This window comes from Penicillium alfredii (genome assembly GCF_028826965.1).
Source record: "Penicillium alfredii strain IBT 34128 chromosome Unknown utg000011l_segment0_segment0, whole genome shotgun sequence".
In the NCBI taxonomy this organism is placed as follows: domain Eukaryota; kingdom Fungi; phylum Ascomycota; class Eurotiomycetes; order Eurotiales; family Aspergillaceae; genus Penicillium; species Penicillium alfredii.
Window position 1 is genome coordinate 14210 of NW_026622708.1, and position 22395 is coordinate 36604.

The 22395-nt window shown below is 38.4% G+C and overlaps 4 protein-coding genes across 4 annotated transcripts; 3 read left to right on the forward strand and 1 right to left on the reverse strand.

Annotated features, from left to right (window-relative positions):
- Positions 1-11959: 11959 nt before the first annotated feature.
- NUU61_008425 (uncharacterized protein) lies at positions 11960-12959 on the reverse strand (the record flags this gene model as incomplete). The annotated part of the gene is made up of 2 exons (XM_056658950.1): positions 11960-12008; positions 12082-12959. The coding sequence occupies 2 exons, from the start codon at positions 12957-12959 to the stop codon at positions 11960-11962; spliced, it is 927 nt and encodes a 308-aa protein (XP_056507243.1).
- A 2081-nt stretch (positions 12960-15040) lies between these two features.
- Positions 15041-16148, forward strand: NUU61_008426 (uncharacterized protein; the record flags this gene model as incomplete). Its single annotated transcript, XM_056658951.1, has 3 exons — positions 15041-15288; positions 15357-15706; positions 15784-16148. 3 exons carry the CDS (start codon positions 15041-15043, stop codon positions 16146-16148), a joined length of 963 nt encoding a protein of 320 aa, XP_056507244.1.
- A 1326-nt stretch (positions 16149-17474) lies between these two features.
- Positions 17475-17970, forward strand: NUU61_008427 (uncharacterized protein; the record flags this gene model as incomplete). The annotated part of the gene is made up of 2 exons (XM_056658952.1): positions 17475-17691; positions 17753-17970. The coding sequence occupies 2 exons, from the start codon at positions 17475-17477 to the stop codon at positions 17968-17970; spliced, it is 435 nt and encodes a 144-aa protein (XP_056507245.1).
- A 1621-nt stretch (positions 17971-19591) lies between these two features.
- Positions 19592-21454, forward strand: NUU61_008428 (glycoside hydrolase family 71 protein; the record flags this gene model as incomplete). The annotated part of the gene is made up of 5 exons (XM_056658953.1): positions 19592-19726; positions 19779-20310; positions 20389-20614; positions 20669-21035; positions 21311-21454. The coding sequence occupies 5 exons, from the start codon at positions 19592-19594 to the stop codon at positions 21452-21454; spliced, it is 1404 nt and encodes a 467-aa protein (XP_056507246.1).
- Between the last annotated feature and the right edge of the window lie 941 nt (positions 21455-22395).

The window sequence follows — 22395 nt, forward strand, 5'->3', positions numbered from 1 at the left end:
TATTAAGATATTCTTTTATTTTTTATAAGTTTTTTTAGATAGCCTAGTTAGCTACTTCTATATTAGTAGACTCTTTTTTACTCTTTACTATATAGATACTAAACTAGGGATCGCTTTCCTTTAAAGATATCTCGCTAGGTTTAAACTAGGACTTCTTAGCGATAAGGTCCGTAATTATAATTACTTAAATACTAGTTTTCTATAGATTAGATAGTAGCTCTTTAGTTATAATCCGTTCTTATAATAATATAAATAATTCTTTTCTCGGAGCGTCCCCTTAAATAGAATTAGGTTTTCTCGAAAGTCTATTTATAGGATTACTTTTTCCTAATTAGTGTTTAACTATAAAGTTAAATAGTATAAGATATATATATTAATATATCTATCTTCTATTTAGCTTAGTTTATTTTATAAAAGATTAAAGGTTTAAGTAATCTGATAATACTTCGATAGTAAATCTACTATTTTTTAAATACTATCTCTAATATTTAAAAGAGTATATAATTACGAAAAGTTCTTAGTCTAGTATACTATAATTTAACTCTACTCTAGAGAATAATTTTAACTAAAAGATAATTAGATAATACCGATCTTAGTTATTTAGTTAAAAGAGAATACTAGCTATTCCTCGATTTAATATATCTATTTTAATATATATTAGATATTAAGGATTAAAATATTATAGTAGGGGTATATTATAAAAAGCTGCGATTAGGCGTTAAAACGCTACTTTTTTATAAATTATAAATTAGTAACTTCTAGGTTTTTTATTATTCTTACTTTCTTTAAGTAATATAGTTAAAGGTATTATAATATAAGAGAAGTTATAGATAAATTATCGATAGAAATTATAGAACCTAATAAAGACTTAGATATTATAGTAATTTTTAGGTTCTAGCCATAAAATAATAGCGTTAACCTATTATTAGTCTATCGATATACTATCTTAGTTTATAATAAATCTAAGGAATTCTACTCTTTTTTAGTAAAATATATATTTTAAAGGTTTTATATAAAGTCCTACTTCCTTTATTCTTTTAAGGATTTACTAGATATAATAAGTATATAACTTATAGTCTAATAAAAATATTAGAATATTATCTAAATACGCGATATAAGAGATATTAAGTAATCCTTATAAGGTAGTATAGATATAATTCTAAAAAGTAGTAAGAGTATTAGTTAAGCTAAATAGTATAATTATATATTTAAAGTAACTATAATATATATAAAATATAATCTTTTATTCTTCGCTCTCTTAAATATAAATATAGTAATAGATATTTTAGATATTAATCTTACTAAAGTATTTTGCTCCTAAAAATCGATTTAAAATCTCTAAAATAAGAGATAAAAGGTATCGATTCTTTACTATAATTTTATTAAGTCCCTAATAGTCTATATATAGATATAATCTTTTATCTTTCTTCGGAATAAAAAGGATTAGTACTCTAGTAGGACTTTTTAAGGGTCTAATCCTTCTATTTATAAGATTTTCGTTAATATAGATTTATAATATTTATAATTCGCTTTATAATAAAAGATATATTAGTCTATAAGATAGGGAATAGTTATTTTCTAGCTTAATAGTATAATCCTATAAACTATTAAATAGAAGGATTTATAATCGCTTTATTAAGAAGATATTAATAAATTAGTATAGTTCTAAGGGGATTTCCGAAAGATAAATAGTTAGTTCTTTACCTTTTTTATAGGGTAACTAGACTTTCTCTAGGAGTTTTATAATAATATAGATAATAACGCGTTTTCGATATTCTTTCGCGAGTTCCTAAGTTAATACTAACTTAATTCTAGTAGTTTTAAACTACTAATTTTGGTTCTATAATAAAATATAGATATAATATTTAATAAGTATTATTATTAAGAGTAAGATTAGATTTCCTTATTTATAAAGATCTTTATTAATCGCGAGATAAAGGCGAACTATTAATTTAGTAGTCTTTTAAGAGTTAATAAATATAATAGGTACTTTCTATATATTATATAAAGGGGTTTCTCGATTATCTATTATTCTAAGTAGTATTAATAATAGTTTTGCTCTCTATAATTTATATTTTTCCGCGAATTCGATATTAATAATATTAATCTTAGCGTAGGTATCTATATCTATATATATTTCGATTTTATTCTATAATAGTATTAGAATATAAAGATAAGTTATAGTTCCTATTTAGGGTAATAGAGTTAGTCGCGTAGGAATTAGACTAACTCGTTATTATTTTCTAACTTGATCTAAGTTATTATTTATATACTAGTTTTCTTATTTAATTTATTAAAGTAATAATTAACGAGATAGGTTTTATTTTAATAAATATAATATCGAAGGGTTTTTTTATCTCTTCTAGTTAGGTTCCTTTCTTTTTCTTAGGTCCTTTTTTTAGGTCCCTAAATTTTATAGTTTAGTTAATACTAATTAGTCTAAAATTACTTATTTATAGGTCTTTTAAGGGTTTTAGGGTCTTTTTATTTTTATATTAATTATAATAATCCCTAGTAATATATAGCTAGGGATACTATCCTATCTTAGTTTTTAGGTAGCTTATATATATATTCCTATATATATTATCTAAGATTATAGGTAAATTTCGAGAATATTATAAATACCCTCTTTTTCTTATTTTAGTAAGAGAAGTATCGCTTTAATAAGTCTAAAAATATATAAAACTCTCGCGGATCCTACTCTAGATATTAATAAGCTCTTTATAATTATCCTATAATATTAATTTTAAGAGTCGTAATATCTTTAATAAGAGAGAGAGTCTAATTTTTAAAATAAATCTATAAAGTATTAACGTTTTACTATTCTTCTTTAGGTTTCTTAATAATATACCGATACTATCTCTACTAGTAGATAAATTCTATATATAATAAGATTACGATAATTTATTATTCCTTATGATAATACTTCTATAGCGTTTTCTTAAAAATAAAAGAGAGATCTAAGAGTTATTTTTCTCTTTACTAAAGAGAGAAATAGATTAAAAGTATTAAGATATTTCTAATCCGGATCTTATCTTTATCTTCTATAAAGGATAAACCCTAATTTCGTTATTAATTCGCTAAAGGTTCGGTAGTATTCCTTTATTTAAGCTAACTTCTTATTTATTAGGCTATTTATTATAGCTCTTATAGATATTAAAGTTTTTCGATCGTTTCCTAGGTAATCTATAGGTCTTTATCTAATTAAGTCTAATTAGTTTTAGATAGAGAGGTTTATAATATCTCTTCGGGAGTATTACTCTAGCGTATTATAATAGATCGGGTTTATAGGGTTATCCTATTTCTTTAAGTAATCGAAGAGGAAGATTTAGAATTATAAAGAATATACTTATTAGGATATAAGGTCTATCGATTAAATAAAGAAATAAGAGAAAGGAGTAAAAAAAAATAATATATTCTTATTATTATTAAGACTAAATCTTATCTTGCTAGCTAGATATAAGAGTATTAATTTATTATATAGTATCTTCGTAACTCCACGTATTATCGATAATATAAACGACTGGGTCTCTATTATATATTGTGATTATTCCACTATAGGGTGGATCAAGTAACAAGTTCCGACTTCCTTTAGGATCATATAATATCACCTAATTCACCCCTTCTGTTAGTTGGGAATAACTTTATACCTTACCATCTTGGTAGACCCTTTACAAGTATATTAAATTACCTTAATATCGATAATAGCCTTCTATATAATCTTCTACGTAGCCTTACGTTTTTTGTTAATCTATTTAGTCTTAGCTAAGGCCTTTTAATAGTATAATTAGAGAATCTAATATATAGATATATTAATTAGGCCTAGACTTCGGTAAAACCCAACTTTCGACCTAATCTTGGTATTACTAAGAATCTAATAACCTAGTTTCGACCCAACTCTATATATAAGTATATATAAATAGGCCTAATTAGGAAGGTCTTGGCGCTTTTATATATAATTATACAATAAACTTTATTGTTAGGTTCTTGGTATTAGGTTTTGGGTTGAGTCCTTCGACCCAAGTTGGGTATTGCGGAAGTCTTGGTATCAGTCAGGCCTAATCACCCGCCCGATACCTAGGTCCACCTACCAAAATAGCTGATACCCGCCAAGACCGACCGGCATGTCCCGGACGCTTTAATAAAATTTGTATGCGTTTCCCGACCGATACCCGCGGCATTCCCTGCTAGGAACCTAACAATGTCGATATATACCCACAACCCATTTCAATCTCTTAGGATGGTGCGACAATTTCCACTGGCACATGAATATTCACCACCTGGTCCTCCCCCGCAACAGAGAGATGCATCTGAAACCTCAGCCTGTGGGTATGTTTGACGAGATATGTTGTAAAGTCAGGGGTAATAATTGCCTTCGGGTAAGGCGTGAGGAGCTTTCCATTCGAATACACAGTTGTTACAATCCCTGCAGTTGCCAACTAATTGAGGGGACTCGACTTACAGACGGGCCACTGAGGGCCAACCAGCAAACAGTCACGTGAGGCAAGGCGCAGGAAACGACCGCCAATCAACCATTATAACGGCAACCGCTCTTCGAGGCCTAGTAGTTAGGGCATATACATAACTTACCCTAGTAGAAGGGTAGAACAATCAACTAGTAGAACGCGCTAAGACGCATCTACCACTATACCATCTACTATTAATATCCATATAGAGGGCTAGGTATATAAGGAAGCTTACTATATATATATCTAGTTCTTCGTGATCAATTGCACTATTGTTACTTAAGTACCAGTTCACAGTTCGACTATAAAGCTAAAAACCCTTAATAATCTTAAAAGCTTATTTAGTGATCCTTGATCCCTAAATAACTAACTTGATCGGCGCCCTAACTATTACACCTTGTAAGTACCCTAAAGACCCGAGTCTATCTAAGGCTCTACGCGGTATTAATACGGTTGCGGATCATATTTAAGGCTTATAGTATTCTAAGAGAAGTATTACCCTTTAAGGACCCTACTTACTATAACCAGTTAGCGGTTCGTAACATATTAATCACCCTATTAATCGAAACTATAAAGTAACAGTTATTATATCTTCGCACGGCAGTAACTATAAAGGCAAGATAGTCGAATCTATGCCTCCGAAAACCTAGACACGTTAACCCGACCCAGAATCAGATAACAAAGACGAAAAGAGAATCAAAGAACTAGAAAGACAAATTAGTACCCTTATTAGCCAACTCACCGTGTTCGAACAAAAACATAACGGCGAAATCAAGAACCTTCACGACTTAGTCTAGCAAACTAATATTTAACTCTAAGCTCTATCGCTAACGGCACCGCAGCTACCTAAGACGGAAAACTTTAATAGAACTCGCTCTAAGTTACAAGGATTCCTTATATAAATAAATATACACCTTAATATCAATAGATATCGATTAACAACTAAAATAAACAAAGTTATCTTTATATTAATCTATCTACAAGAACAAACATAGGATTAGCTCGAACCATATATCCGAGAGTACTACGAAAAAGATAGCTCAGAATAGTTAAACACCGCACGAAACATCTTTAGCGGTTATAGCAACTTTAAAAACCATCTTAAGAAAATATTCGGCGACATCGATACAAAGAAAACGGCTAAGCGAAAACTCAGATAACTCCGATAAACAGGATCGGCATCAGCCTACATAGCTAAATTTATATAGTAAGCAGCGATACTTAGATAAGACAATTACGCTTTAATCCTATACTATAACGAAGGGTTAAAGTCCTATATTAAAGACGAAATCGTAAGATATAGAGACTTCGATACTATAGACGCGTTTATCGACTTCGCGGTCTATATCGACAATAGATTCCACGATAGATAAATACAGAAACGAGAGGTAGAAAAATAGAGATAAGGCAACGGCTATCTATCTCACTAACGATTCTAACCTTAATAAACGTAACAGCCACGCTCTAACAACCTATACAGTCCACGACTAATAGAACTCGATATAGTAAGGCTTCCGGAGAAGGAGCAACGTCGACATAAAGAAAACAACCTATACTTCAAATATAGAAAGCTAGGACACCGATCGAGAGAATACAAGAAACGTAACGACAAGCCGTATTAGATACAAGCAACGAATAAAAGACTTAATAAAGGAGTATACGACACTACCGGCATCATAAAAGCCGAGAGATAAACCTAGCAGCTCTACGTAATAAGAGAGCAAGAACAAGAAGGACTAGTGATTATAGACAGTAACAAACCATTATCACTAAAGTAGAAAATACCACAAACACAAAACTTAGATAGTAAAATTAGCTAACTCCGAACGGCTCTATTAAAAGTATACGATAAAATAACTTCGCGAAAAGAAGGACTCAAAGAATAGACAAAGATCCTTAATTAATTAGCCGACCTATACTAGTTAAAGAAATAGTAGAGTAAAGAATTCCTAGAGATTGATTAGGAACGTATCGAGAGTTAAGAATAGACCTAGTACGGTCCCTAGAATACCATCGACTCCTAGAATAAATAGAGTAACTCCTAGAAACGGGAAATAGGTATCCTAAAGACACCGATTAAGATCCTAGGAACCCCGGAGATCCAAGAAACTCTACCCGAACTTCTAGGAACGGCAACTCACCTAGAAACGCCTATAAAATCCCCCAGAAACGACGAAAAGCAACCCGAATAGACTTAGAATACTTTAAGTAACGAGGCAAAAGATCTTTAAGATAAACTAGCTTAAGAAGAGTGATCTTAGAATAAACCTATATATCTATATAAATATCCACAATATTCTTGTCGAGGCTATATATAATACCTAAAACACGATATCTATATAGTTCTAGAATACTACGATCACGATTACGTAATCTATCGGCAAGGAAAATTAAATTATAGGAGTAAACCATAACTATTATATTAGGAAAACCCGTTATAGTAGAAACCTAAATTCGTAGATACTTAGCGAGGAAACGAGAAACTAAAAAACCCACGATAGCTTATAACTACCTAATAGGGAGCTTATATAAAAATTATAGTTAATATTATATATAAAGATATACAAGCAATAATCGATTTAGGGGCCTTAGGAAACTTTATAAGCCTATAATATTACTAACAGAAGAACGTTTAAAGGAACGAGAAGAAAAATATCTTATCTATTATTAGCCTTAACAGAGAAAGGCTAGGGCCAGGAATCACGCACAAGATAGGTCGACTTCCTATAGTTTTAGGAAACTACTTCAAAACTATTAACTTCGATATTACTAACCTTAGAGAATACAACGTTATATTAGGAATTCCGTGGCTACGACGACACAACCTAACGATTAACTAGATAAAAGGAATAGTTATCTTCGATAGATACAAGTGTCGGTAGATAAATAAGATATAGACTAGACTTACACGATAGCAACGAAAGGAACCTAGCCTTAGGGAGGTAGATAGTTCTCGAGACTCTTATAAAATAGGACTTACGAGAAGTACTCGGCCTAGAGATAGGGTACAATATAAGATAATAGATATTAGTATTATCGCAATAATCGAATAATAACTAGATATAACCAACGACAAATTAGAAGAGTATATTATAGTCGAACACGAATTAAGATCCCTCTACGCTATCGCGGTAAAAGAAAAAGTACTAGTACCCGATAAGTATTAGAAGTACTAGAATATATTTATACTACTAATAGAAGGAATATTACCCGTATATAACTTATTTAATTATAAAATTAATGTTTAAGAAAGAAAAAAACCTAGATTTATACTAATCTACTAACTCTTGTAGAAAGAATCCGAGACGCTAAAGGAATATATCGATAAGAACCTACGTAAAGATTATATTAAAAAATCGATATTACTAATAGGATATCCTATCCTTTTTATACTAAAGAAGGACGGATTACTTCGACTTTATATAGACTACTAATAACTAAATTCGATAACTATCAAAGATCGACACTTATTATCTTTAATTAGTAAAATCTAAGACCGGATCTAAGGCGCTAATTACTTTACGAAGTACGATATTATAAATACCTACAATCGCCTACGAATTAAAGGAGGTTATAAATAGAAAATAGTATTTTAAACTAAGTTTGGTTATTTCGAATATACTATTATATCTTTTAGACTCACTAACGTACCGGCGTTATTCTAGCGCTTTATTTTTAATATACTAGAAGAGTACCTTAATACTTTCGTGATAGCCTATTTAGACGATATCTTAGTATTCTCTAAAATAGAGGCTAAATATATAGAGTATAATAAAAAGGTACTACAAAAGCTTAGAGAAACTAAAATCACACTAAAACCTAAGAAGTATGAATTCCATATCTAGGAAACGACGTTCCTAGAATACACTATCAGCCTATAAAGATTAGGGATAGAGGAAGAAAAAATTAAGGCTATTATCGATTAGCCTATACCACAAAGCACTAGAGACGTCTAAAGCTTCCTCGGATTATATAATTACTACCGAAAGCTTGTACCGCAATACTCGAAGTATACGGCCGGACTCTACCGATTTACTAAAAAAGGAGAAACCTTTAAATAGGATAATATAGTAAAAGAAATATTCTAGAAACTTAAGAACCTATACACTAAAGATAGGATTATAAAAGTTTTTAACTATAAATAACTATATATTTTAGAAACTAATATATTAGACTACGTACTAGGAGTATAGCTACTCTAACCTAACGAAGAAAATATACTATAACTAGTTACGTTCTAGTCCAGAAAAATGATTCCAGCAGAACTTAATTACAATATTCACGATAAAGAATTACTAGCTATTATATTAGTATTCTAAGTCTAAAGAGCGTATCTAGAAGGAGCAAAGTATATCGTAACGGTTAGAACGGACTATTATAACCTAATATTCTTTACGACGACAAAGAAACTCACTCGATAATAAGCTAAATAGACTAAAACTCTCTTATAATATGATTTTAGAATCGTATACTATAAAGGAACTAAAAACGTAGTCACCGACGCGTTTAGCCGACGACCAGATTACGAGTTAGGAACTAAAGAGATAGAACCTACTATTCTAATAACTAATAGATAAAAAGAAATCGTATACAACTAATAAATACTCTCCGCAATAAACGAACCCGAAGACGACGATTAGCTTAAATAGATTCGTAGAGCTACTGTCGAAGACGAATCTATATAGAAAATCTTAGCAATAGACTAGTATAATACTATAAGTAACAAAGGACTCGTCCTTATTTATAGATTAATCTATATTCCACGACTATTATAGAATAAGACTATCCTAAAATATCATAATATACCTATATATAGATATCCAAGAATCGAAAAAACTATAGAACAGATCTCTCGCAATTACTACTTCCCGAATATATACCAAAAAATAAGAAACTACATCAGAAACTACGATATATACCAACGAGACAAGATACTAAGATAACTATCTCAAGGAGAAATACAAATCCCGGATATACTAACGCGACTATAGGAATAGGTAATCATAGACTTTATCACAAAACTACCTAAATCAGAAGGATACGATATAATTATAGTTATAGTCGATCGACTCACGAAATATATATATATAATTATAATAATAAAGAATATCGACGCGAATCATATAACGAATATATTACTTCGTTACGTTTTCACAAACCACAGAATACCGGACAAAATCACATCGGACCGAGACAAGTTATTTACATCTAATATATAGCAATCATTTACGGACTAAATAGGTATTAAGCATAGACTCTCTACCTTATATCATCTATAAATAAATAGATAGACTAAATAAATCAACCAGACACTAGAACAATACCTAAGATACCATATAAACTACTAGCAAAACAACTAGGTAGGATTATTACCAATCGCATAGTTCGTGTATAATAACACAATATATATAACCACGAAAGAAACACTATTCTTCGTAAACTATAGGTATAATCCTAAGTTAATCGGGGAACCACAGAATAAACATAATATAGCAGAATCAGCACGATTACTAGCTACCGGAGTTAAATAGCTTTATATATAAATAGCTCGGGATATCGAATTTCTGAATCTACGTATAAAGATATACTACGACTAACGCTATCGGGATAGCCCTAACTTAAAAAAGGGAGAGAAGATCTACTTCTTACGACGAAATATTAAAACTAAATAACCAAGCGACAAGCTCGACCACAAGAAACTAGGACTATTCACAATCGAAGAAAAGATAGGACTAGTTAACTACCGTCTAAAACTACCAGAAAGTATAAAAAGGATTTATTTAGTATTTTATATCTTATTACTCGAACCTATACCAAAGAACGCCGAACTCGCTATAAATATAGAAATCGAAGAAAAAACTAAAGATAAATACGAGGTCGAAGTAATCACGGATAACCGCTAATATAATAGTTAACAATAACTTCTTATAAAATAAAAAAGGTATCTTACCTTAAAAAATATATAAGAACCTATCGCGTACTTAAAAGGCTACTACCGGATAATTAAGTAGTACTACCTTACGGTAAAGAAGACGCTTTAGTAACGATAGCAGAGGAAGCGCCGGAACTAACACTATCCCAAAAAACTAAAGGGATCCGGACAATTTTATCCTATATTTAATCGAAATTCGGATTCTTAACAGTAGCCGCTAACTACTAGAGATTAAAAGCAGAAGGAGTAGCCTACTCTAAGAATATTTATTTTTTATCTAGAATCGCTAATAATTCTATATTATATTCAAATATCTTAAAACCCTTTTACTTTAAAAACGCTATCTACTTACGTAAGCGACGCTAACGACTTATCACCGCTTAATACCGCTTTTATTTATCTAATACCTATTAATATAGCACTACTAAGCGATCTTATAATTCGCTTAGCTCTAGCTCTAATAGATTTAGCTCCGACTTATTCTTCGCAATATCCGTAGAAACCTTAGACTCGACGCGAGAAAAAAGATCCTATTCCCAATCAGTGTAAAATTCCTACTTACACATACGACCCGCGCGGGTATATAATATATACTTAGAATAACGTCAGGAACGATCTATTATATAATCCTTACCTAGCTCAGCACAATAATCGTAAGGGACTAAGGACACGAAACCGTTTAAAACAATATATTCAGATTAACGAACACGACCGGCGATCTAGTCACGAAAGATAGGAAGCTTCGGAATACCTTCAAGAAAAGAGTCAGCCTTACATTTAGGTATAACGCAGAAAAATCAGAAAACAAAAAGAAAAAGCCATACCAACCTAAAGGGACTAACGCTTATAAAGGGCTTTAAGGACAAAAAGCCTAGGGGAGGGGGAGATAATATTACGATCCCTACAGTTACTAACTAATTAAGGGGACTCGACTTATAGATAGGCCACTAAGGGCCAACCAGCAGACAATCACGTGAGGTAAGACGCAGGAAACGACCGCCAATTAACTATTATAACGGCAACTACTCTTCGAGGCCTAGTAATTAAGGTATACACGTGACTTACCCTAGTAGAAGGGTAGGACGATCAACTAGTAGAACGCGCTAAGACGCATCTACTACTATACTATCTACTATTAATATCCATATAGAGGGCTAGGTATATAAGGAAGCTTGCTATATATATATCTAGTTCTTCGTGATCAATTGCACTATTGTTACTTGAGTACTAGTTCATAGTTCGACTATAAAGCTAAAAACCCTCAACGATCTTAGGAGCTTACTTAGTGATCCTTGATCCCTAAGTAACTGACTTGATCGGCGCCCTAACTGTTACACCTTGCAAGTACCCTAGAGACCCGAGTCTATCTAAGGCCCTACGCGGCATTGGTACGGTTGCGGATCATACTTGAGGCTCGCAGTATTCCAAGAGAAGTATCACCCTTTGAGGACCCTACTCACCGTAACCAGTTAGCGGTTCGTAACAACAGTCCCATTCGACCGAAGATTGAGATTGAGCATAGCGCCGAGATCTATCGGCTCGTTGTCCGCGTCTGTCGACGTCACCAGCGGCGCATCGAAACTCGGAAGTTTGAGATCAAAAGATGCCGACTGATCGTGGGATCTGGTGGTAGAGCTATAAAAGGGGTTCACGAGAAGCACAGTCTGGTGATCGAGAAACAACTTAATGCTGGTGACCTGGACCATCTGAACGGCACCTACGACCGGGAGATGGGAGTCTCGCGGTAAAGGGATAATCCTCAGTTCAATCGGGATCGGCTCTTTGGAATCCAGCTGGATGGCGCCGGGTAATGACAGCGCAAGGTCGAGTGCCAGTACGGGCACTCGCATAGAGCTGAAGACCCTCCGTGTCTGTTTTAGCAGCGAGGGCTTGACTTCAGACTGTCCCGGGAGGAGTCGGTAGCTCTGGATATACACGGGACGTGAGTGTCGCAGGAGCTCGGACGATAGAGCGAAAGCATTCGGCACCTGTCGAATCCGAATCGGGAAACTGGCTCTGTGATCCTTGTGGCACGAGCCCACGGTATATTGAAGCCGAGCTTGGAGAGCATATTCGATGACGGCTTGAGAGGCCGGAATACCCGGTATATTAGAATACATGACTCTGGGCGGAGGAGCCCCCCGATCATAAGAATAGAAAGATGGCGGTAGATCATGATCGCGGTAGGATTCCTGCGGAAGGAAAACTCCCTCCAGCCTCTTCCATGGCCGTGCAGGAGGGCTGAAGGGGATGGGAATGGAAAAGGGGTAGCTGAATGATTCGTTCTTTTCGCTGATGTCCAGCGGCCCCATGAAAATGATATCTTCGGCGCGCTCCACGAGATTCCATTTGCCAGTTTGGCTGAACTTGTTATTGGAGTATTCTTCGATTCCGGTGGACATTTCCCCTTCCAGCCACACTGTCAACGTCGCTTCTGGTGTGACCGTCGGCACATGGCGAATGAGGTGGCCAATGATGGTGTCGCCCGGGGCATATTCCCAGTCTGGGGGTGCAGCGACGTCGAATTTCAAATTTGATGAATCGTCCTCCAGATCCAGCATGGTGGTGGATTGTGAGACGCGGATTCGGATATTCAACCGTGGGGGGTTGCGGTCAGTTTATATGAGCCGCATGACGCAAACCTGCAGGGATGAACAAGCATCTTGAAACGGCCCCCACTCAGCCCCAGCCCTCATTGCCACCTTCGACCGCATCAGTCAAGTACGCCGTGTACTGCGTCTAATCGCGGACATGGAAAAAGCGAAGAGTATATTCCATCGAACGATCTGTCGCATCGATAAACAGCTCGCCATCTCTGATTTGAACTTCCACCCCACGATATCCCGAATTTCAGTATTTGCCAGAGTAGTGCTCGAGAGGTTTCTCCTGTGGCTGCGACGCAGAGTGTCTCTTTTGTCTGTCTGCCTTTCGACTCGGGTGCATTAGCGTTTGGCTTTTCCATCTCGCCTTGTCGCTGTTGCTTTTTTTATTCTTTTCCTTCTTCCCCATATCCTCTCCCCCTTGTTGAGCTGTTTGCACGGAATCCTTGTAAGGATTCATACTTGCTCCCTGTTCAGGCAGTGCGACTCCTAGAACCGAATCGATGAGCTTCCGGACCAAGACAGCCGAAACAGACCCTACTCCACCTGCGTTAACAAAAAAAAAAAAAAAAAACAGCACCGAGCTTGAGATCAGGGTTAAAGATGAAACGGCTCGCAAACCCAAGAATCACACCACTATGTTTGATAACCATATACCATCGATAGTAGTATACATGAGACCAGCGGCATATATGACTGGTGACATATACGGCTTTATTCTCGCAGGGTGTCGATAAGAAAAACTTCGCAGTCTAATGAGGCCTTGGTAGATTTTTTGGGTAATAGGTTCCTCTTGACGAATCAATGCTTCCGTTGAGTGGCCACTCGCTTACCGATTACGTTAATTAAGAAGCTCGTGAGCTAATATCGATAGTGAACTAAGCCTCTAAAGCTCAATTAGCTACTTCGGGAGTGGCTATTTAGCATACTTCGCAGGCCTCTCAACGAGCACTACCTAGTCTACTTAGTTTTAGGGGTCTACTACTTTAGGGTTTAGATTTAAAAGTGTAGTATTACTAAAAATAATCGCGAGTTATGTAAATTATACTACGATTAATATGTAAATTGTAAGCGATTTTGGTAGGACTTATATTATTTTCGAGAGTAAAAATAATAGCAACGCGAGTAGATTCTAATAATTTAGTATTTAGCCTACGATTTCCACTAATTTATATACCAAAATATCCTATATTCGTTATAGTAGACGGAAAAGAAAAAGGGGTTAGAATGTGGAATTCAACTAAATTAGGGTGATATCGGCAGACTTTTGGCACCCGTTATAACTAGATCATTAAGGGGTATATACGCGATATATGTCTTTATAGGGGGTTAATAGCTTCTAGCTTTGATTATTCGCCCTTGGTACTTCCGTTTATAAATTTCTTTTAAGGGTTAGGGCAACTATATTTGGCTGTAAATGTAAAATATTTATTGAGACTCCAGCGTGAATGCATCAATCGATTAGTTCCAGTTTTGCGTAAAAAGGTGTCGCATATTTGGTACCACTTTATTTACGACGCGTAAAACGGATTGTCGACCACAGTCATGTCGGCTGGACCTTTCACTATGATGCCATCTATCGTAAAAGGAAATCAAGGACTGATTGGAAAAGGAAGATCACCGGATTCACGATTTATTCTATTATTTGTAGGTTGGTATTTTACTTATATCACTGGATTGTGTAGGATAAACTACTTAAAGATTGGGGCAGGTTTAGACAGCAGGACTGAGAGGAGAACTTAATTGAATTGTTTTAGTTTGGTCCAGTGGTACTGAGACGGCCATACTGAGCCCAAGAACAGTATGGGCTGTCAGCCCTAATTAGCCTCCACTTCGAAGGAATGGTATTTGATGAACCAGAAGGAATATTAAAATAGCTGAGCGTAACTGAGGGTTTTTTTTTCTTTTTCTTTTTTATCAATGATAACACCGGAGGTTTAAAATCGTGTACGAGGCCCCTGTGTCTACCCTTCTCTTTTCTTTTGTATCTGCTTCCGGATTCGAGGTGAATTGTTATCGACTTTTCTCATTTGGTTCTCAGAATGAAATCTCTCCCCTACTTATTAGCACTTTTCGGGTGCATTCTTTTGGGTGTCATCGGGTCCCCAATATCAACGGATGCCAACATTCTCACGAAAAGAGGGCTCGAGGTGACCGATGGAAAAAAGATTGTGTTAGTCACAAAGACTGGCTCAAAGAAAGATATAGAAGCAGTCAGCGATCATGACAAGGAATGGATCGACAAGTATAAAGAGAAAATCAAAGGCAGAAACCTTCCGTACACCCCCGAGTGAGTTTGTTTATTATTCCGCAGGAGCCTTTGGTTATCTTAGATACTAATATCGTTTATGCCTATAGATACCAAGCATACTACGACTACTACCCGTTAGGTCAAGGAAAGGAGCCCACAACTGCAGCACAGGTTCGATTCTATCCGCCAAAGAACCAGGATAAACAACAGCAAGCAGTCATGAAAACAAAGCTTGATGCTGCAAAGACCGAATGGAAGAAGACGGACACATATAGGAAATTCAAGGAAGCACTGGATGAGCTCAGTACGGAGGTTGCCGTTTCAAAGATTCTCGGTCTAGGCTGTGGATCGTTAAACGCTATAAATCCTTTCTCTGAAGCAGCCGAAACAAGAAACCGGGAGCGATCCTATATTCAAACGGCTATTATGCTTACTATACAGGAGGATCTGAAGAGCGGTAAGCGAGTTCTTATTATTTAAAGGATGATAATTCAAAACAAAAGAAATACAAGACAGACCACTAACACCTAGTAGGCCCAACGCTAATTTTACAAGATCCGACCTACGGAGAGGCAGAGAGCGGTTTCTTGGCAAATTCCGCGTCGAAGGGCAATGTTCAAGTTATGAATGACCCTGATGGATTCGACGCGATTGATGACAAGACCATCGTATTCAATATTGGAGGTTACGAAGCTTTCTGGTACCGCATCGACAAGGGCCCAACGCCAGTCGCGATCATCACCGAAACTCTTGATACAACCATCGGAGACAAGGCTATGCTGAAACCGCAGTCGGACCTACTCAATAAATACGATAGCGACCCTAAGGAAGTGGCAGAGAAAGACGTTGTTGGCCTAGGTAGAAAACCAACAAAATTCTGGACGAGAGCGTGTAATTAGACATACTGATGGTGGTTATCTACACTAGAAGCTTGCTCGATAGATCTGCCTTATTTATTTGTCTCAGGGAGCACTAGGGGAAGCTGGGGAGAGCAGAACTCTGAGGAAGGGAGCAGCAGAGAGAGAGAATCAAATTATCTATCTGTAGCACCTGTCGGAAGGGAAGAAGAAGAGAAGCTATCTACTGCCACCGACAGGTGCGCTGCGGGCGGTCAGGTAGGCGGTGGAGAACTGCTGGCAGAACCCCAGTCCCAACCTTCGTATAAAGGTCCCGTAATAATAGCCCCCCCACTTTTTCCCCCACTTTTTTTTTCTATTTTTGTTTGTCATTTATTATCCTTATTTATTATTTGCTATTTATCCCTTTTATATTTAAATACGTGAACCATGCTTGGTTCAAACAAGTCGCCATCGACGTGCTCTTGCTGTCGCTAGCAGATAATGTATTAGTTACGTGTGGAAAGCAGCCTGTTGATTTCCCTGGTAAAGGGGGTGGGATGCCTGGCAGAACACAAAACAAGCCTAGAATGACGAAAGTGGATCACGGAGTGAAAGAGATTTGGTAGATGAAAGTCCACGGGTTTGGGTCCAAGTCTCTGACTGGGATGGTCTGGACACTGGCTATCTGGATCATGAGGGAGACACATTTAACCTGAAAAAAGTCATGGGTCGATAGATTGAACACTGTCGCATGTCTTATTGATTGTATGCATGATGTTCTGACCAAAACCACTCCAGTTTCGGGAAACTTGGCTGAAGCAGTTAACGTAAAATCATGCAATACCTAATTACAGCATATAGGCATACTTAAGAGAAGTAGCTGAGCCTAGGAAAATGGATTTATAAAAGTTGAAGAAAATTCTCTAGGCTTCTGTATAGTAGAAACTTGGACAAAAAGGAAGGAGTAGTGGCGAAGGCTCATAGGGTTTTAGTACGGAGACTTAGAGACATTCTGTTGGGAGCATACTTGGAGTTCAGGGAGAAACTTGGGAAGGGACACTAGAACAAATCCCTGAATCGCAAGGCTACTTCATATATACTTCCGAGATTCAAAACTGATAGATGATCCATGCACTCTCTTTGCACCGTCAACCCAGCCATCCAAAAAGAAGAAATTATATCAACCCTTCTATAACAAACTCCAATCTTCATTTGGCGAGCAGGTATCACGCCCTAGAATCACTGTAGCGGTGAGGAAGCCCCACACCGAACATGGCGTCATACCCCTGGAGGCTGAAGCATCATTCTCGACATCCGCTGAGAGTGACCTTGATATCGTCCACCATTATCACCAAGTCTATATCTTTCGCATTCTTTCCTCATACCATGAGTCCGCCGCGTGACCTGACTCAGCTTCATACGCATCTCTTCGAAGAGGGGCTCCAAGTTCGTCGTGAAGTGGTGGGAGACGCCTACGTGGACAGAGCTTTGGCGAACGGGTCGAGTGAATTTGCTCGCCCCGGTCAAGAGTTGATCACCGAATGGGCCTGGGGCAGTGTTTGGACTCGACCGGGTCTCGACAGAAAACAGCGAAGTCTTTTGAGTAGGGAATCTTGCAACTCCTAAATAGAGGTTTTACTGACCAGTCATCCTATCCTGTTAAGACTTGGGGATGTTGATTGCTCTTAAGGCATGGCCTGAATTAGCCATTCACACGCGAGGTGCTATCAATAATGGCTTGACCGAAAAGGAGATCAGTGAAGCGGTGCTTCAGGCAACTGTTTACTGTGGTGCTCCAGCTGGTGTGCAAGCCACGAAAATCACAGAGAGGGCAATCCAAGAGATGATCGAAGATGGAGAGTATAAAACAACCTCTAAATAGATGGTATACGTCATTGAGCAGGGATTTTATCTTGTTGGACATTTCACTCAGCTCCTCACCTTGAGCGAGCAGATCCGAAAAACAGATAGCTGCATGCGGGTACATCCAGCCGTTATTTCTAAGGGCCCATGCTTTTTCCTCCTAAAAAGTGAACCCGCTTAAATTCCCCTCTATGATAGTTTTCTCGGGAAGCGAACAACCCGTCAAAAATCGCATTATATACAGTATTTCTAGTCCAGTTTAATACACTATGCTCTTTTGGCGTTGATCAGCATAGTCGCAAGGTCGCTACCACGTCTTTGATGACGGCCACAGAGCAGGAGTCCTTTATCTATGTTCATCTGGTCACGAGATTTGAGCAATAACCATCTGGTATGCGGAATCAAATCATCTGATTATTTTGTACAACTAAGCTATACTGGTCAAAGGAAAGGAAGACTAAGCTGAGCCCTTCCAAATGACACCCAAGTATTGATATTTCATGACACAGTTTTCCACTTGGTATCCAGCAGTGAGAAGACAGATAGAATTGACGTAAGGACCTAGGTCATGCGTGAAGTCAACGCCAGAAACACTCTAGCCTTGAGAAGGTTGCAGATATAGGTAAATGGGCCCCTCTATCTTTCTTTTCCTTGATTTCATTCTTGCTTTGTTTTTAATCTAAATTACTTTATCGACAGCTTTTCTACGTACAATGCAAAGATATTTCAATTGGGTATCATTGCGGGCAGCCTAATAGGATAAATCATGAATCCCTCCCAAAAGGTCAATTTAGTGTAGATCTAAAAACGTGTTCACTGAGAATGAGAACCGGAGCTGCGGAGAGTCTGCTACAATATTGATCATGCTGGGAGTTTACACTATGCATTCGGCATATATTTTCACCCGAGACTCTCTTGATCCAGATAGAGGTTACATTCGGAAGGTTACTCCATCGCCTGCTGACTAGGCAAATTATGAGGGCTTCCGTGTGCTTTCCAAATCGGGGTGATACAGTGTAATAAATGACGATAACTTAGAAATGGTCACAGTCTGGTGTGGGAGGGAAATGGTACTGCAGCTTCGTGGCTGCATTAGTGTTAATACAAAATGAATTAAATGCGCTAACAGTCTCCCTGACGAACTTAGGATTATCTCCATGACCGAGCTTGCGAATTATCTAGGAATCAGATATCCTTAGCTAGTATTGCGCTATCTTTAAGCGGTCTTTCCTAATTCAAATATTTCGTCAAGTTTTATTCCTTTGAATTGTAGGGCTTGGATTGGAACTAGATGTCCCATCAATGCTGGACACCGAGGTCTTCTTCTTTCATGGCATTTAAACTGGGTCCTCCTGTCCCACACACATGATGGATCGTACCCCAAGAGGTAAAGACCCTGAATTGAATATGCCCACTTAAACTGGCATATCAGGCCACAGCAACGGCGGCAGCCCTGGCGAAGGACATGTTATAGTGACTGGCAATAGTTACACCTTGGTGGTCAGCTGCTCCATAGTGCAGTCATCATTAAGTGCAAATTAAAGCATATAAAAAATGCCATTGCCGCCTTTGGTATCTAGTCCTTCTTGAATCCAACCTCGTTCAATCGACAGAAGCCCACGCGCGAAACTCCAAGCGCAATGAAGGAACGCGCCATTCTGATAGTAATTCTATCTGCGCTTGGCATGATTGCTAATGCGCTCTCTGATCCAGAGGGTATGATCTCTCATACCAAAAGACAGGCGCCCAACAGACTAGTTTTTGCGCATTTCATGGTAAGCTCACTGCATTGTCATTCCCATCCAGGACAATAGTTAAAAGGTCTAGATTGGCATTGTCAGTAACAGAATTCGTGCTGCTGACTATGACGACGATATGAGACGTGCTAAGTCGCTTGGGATCGACGCCTTTGCATTGAATATCGGCGTGGACTCGTACACCGACCAACAATTGCAGTTGGCGTACGACTCTGCCGCAAACAACGGAATGAAAGTGTTCATTTCATTCGACTTTAACTGGTGGAACACTGGTCAAGCCAGTGCAATTGGCCAGAAAATTGCACAATATGCCAGCAAGCCTGCCCAACTCCTCGTCGACAACAAAATTTTTGTCTCGTCTTTCGCGGGAGACGGTCTTAATGTCGCCGCCATGCGGGCCGCGGTAGGAAGGCCAATTTTCTTTGCGCCCAACTTCCACCCGTCTTATAGCACGGATCTTTCCCCAGTCGATGGGCTCCTGAACTGGATGGCCTGGCCCAACAATGCCAATAACAAAGCTCCTACCCCGGGCCACAATGTTTCCGTAGTAGAGGGAGACCAGGAGTATGTCCGCGCTCTTGGAGGAAAGGCCTATATTGCGCGTGAGTATTCTCCTGCCGGCCCAATATGGCCGGCCCAATATGATTTCAATTTTTTTTTTTACGCTCACACTGTGATAGCCGTCTCTCCTTGGTTCTTTACCCACTTTGGATCAGAAGTGTCGTACAGCAAGAATTGGGTATTCCCATCGGATCTCTTATGGTACGACCGCTGGAAAGAGGTTCTTGGGCTGAAGCCTCGCTTCATTGAAATCGTCACATGGAACGACTACGGCGAGTCTCACTATATTGGCCCACTGAATTCTCCTCACACTGACGATGGCGCCTCGAAATGGGTGAATGATATGTGAGTCCTAGTGGCAATCACCGTCCCTAGGAATGCAAAGACTGAAATTGCTAGGCCTCACAATGGCTGGCTGGACATCTCCAAACCGTTCATATCTGCATTCAAAGCCGGGGCCACGTCGCCGAATGATTATATCACCTCGGATCAATTGATCTACTGGTATCGCCCTGCGCCTCGGAACACCAACTGTGACGCCACGGACACCTGCATGGTCCAAGCGAACAACGGCAGTGGAAACTACTTCATTGGTCGCCCCGATGGCTGGCAGTCAATGAAAGACTCTATTTTTTTGGTCTCATTGCTGACCTCCCCAGCAACAGTCCAAGTGAACACAGGAGGTAGTGCCTACGCCTATGAAGCGCCGGTGGGGGCGAGCTCTCGCGAAGTACCAATGAAGGTTGGAACACAGAGCTTTTCCGTCGTAAGAAATAACCGGACTGTTCTCTCTGGGACAAGTCTCAAACGAATTGTTGATGGGTGTGTCTGTGGTTTGTATAATTTCAACGCCTACGGTGGGCAGCTCCCTTGGCAATCTTTGCCATAATCTCGTTCTGATCATCGATAAATAGTTGGAAGTCTTCCCCCTGGGTTTAGCGACTCTCTTCTACCAGATGGGCTGTCTGCGTTCATGCAGGGCCTACGTGTTCAGACCTGTCAGCCTACTCCCTCACTTGGTACTGTGCCGCCATCAACTAGTACCACTTCGACGAGCACCACAACCCTTACACCCCCGACCAGCCCACCTACTACCACCCAATGTACGACGTCGGTGTCAACTACCACTTTTACATTGACATCCACAGTGACAGAGACATCTTCTTCCACCACCTGTACACCTAGCAACGGGGGCGGCGGCGCAGGCAATGTCTGCGTGGGTGGAAGAGGCTTCGAGAACCATATTGGTCTTTGTGATTTCTGCTGTCGTTATGGCTACTGTCCGTCTGGGCCTTGCACCTGTACTCAGTTGGGTGCCCCTGTTTCAACGCCCCCGGCCACGGGGGTGATTGGAAAGCCCCTCCCGGGTGAGGATGATTCCTATCTTGGATTGTGCAGCTTTGCCTGCAGTCATGGATACTGTCCACCGACGGCTTGTATGGTTGCTTGAACCATTTTTGTCGGAGTGGTGGGAAGCCTCTACACACACAATCGCAGTAGCTGCGCCTTCAACCAGTGGCACTGACCGTGAGTGTGAATGTACATCAATTGACCTTGGCAATGTTGCAATGCGCGGGCTCATTCCTCAGATTGGATATAACTCTTTGACTCACATATGGAACATCGATATTGGCTGTCCTCTCTCTTAGCCACCCACTACCTAAGTATGTTGATTTATGGCCTTGTTATTCTGAATAGCAAAGATATCTTCTCTATACATTTAGTAGCCATAGGTTCCAAACGCTCTAGCAGGCCTCTCCTAATGCGATACATTTTCATCTCTCGCAATCCTCTTGAGGCTTGTCTGATCCCTCCATCTCTAGAGACAGAAGACCCGCAATCGGTGATAGGCTAATAGAGGCAGGAATTAAAATGAAGAAGATTCTTACATTCTTACATTCTTGCTAGTCTGATGAAAGTCTTTTCCGGAACCGGGTTCCTGAAATCACCGCGCAAAGCGTGGCAATGATGTAGCCACCATGTCATGGCACGGCCCTTTTTACTCTGCACAGCGTCATTGTCTGTCCTCTGTGATTTTAAAAATGACTCGATACCACACATCTCGATCCCATTCCTTATTATTTGAAATGTTTCTCTCTATGGATTCTTTGCAATTCCGGCATCGC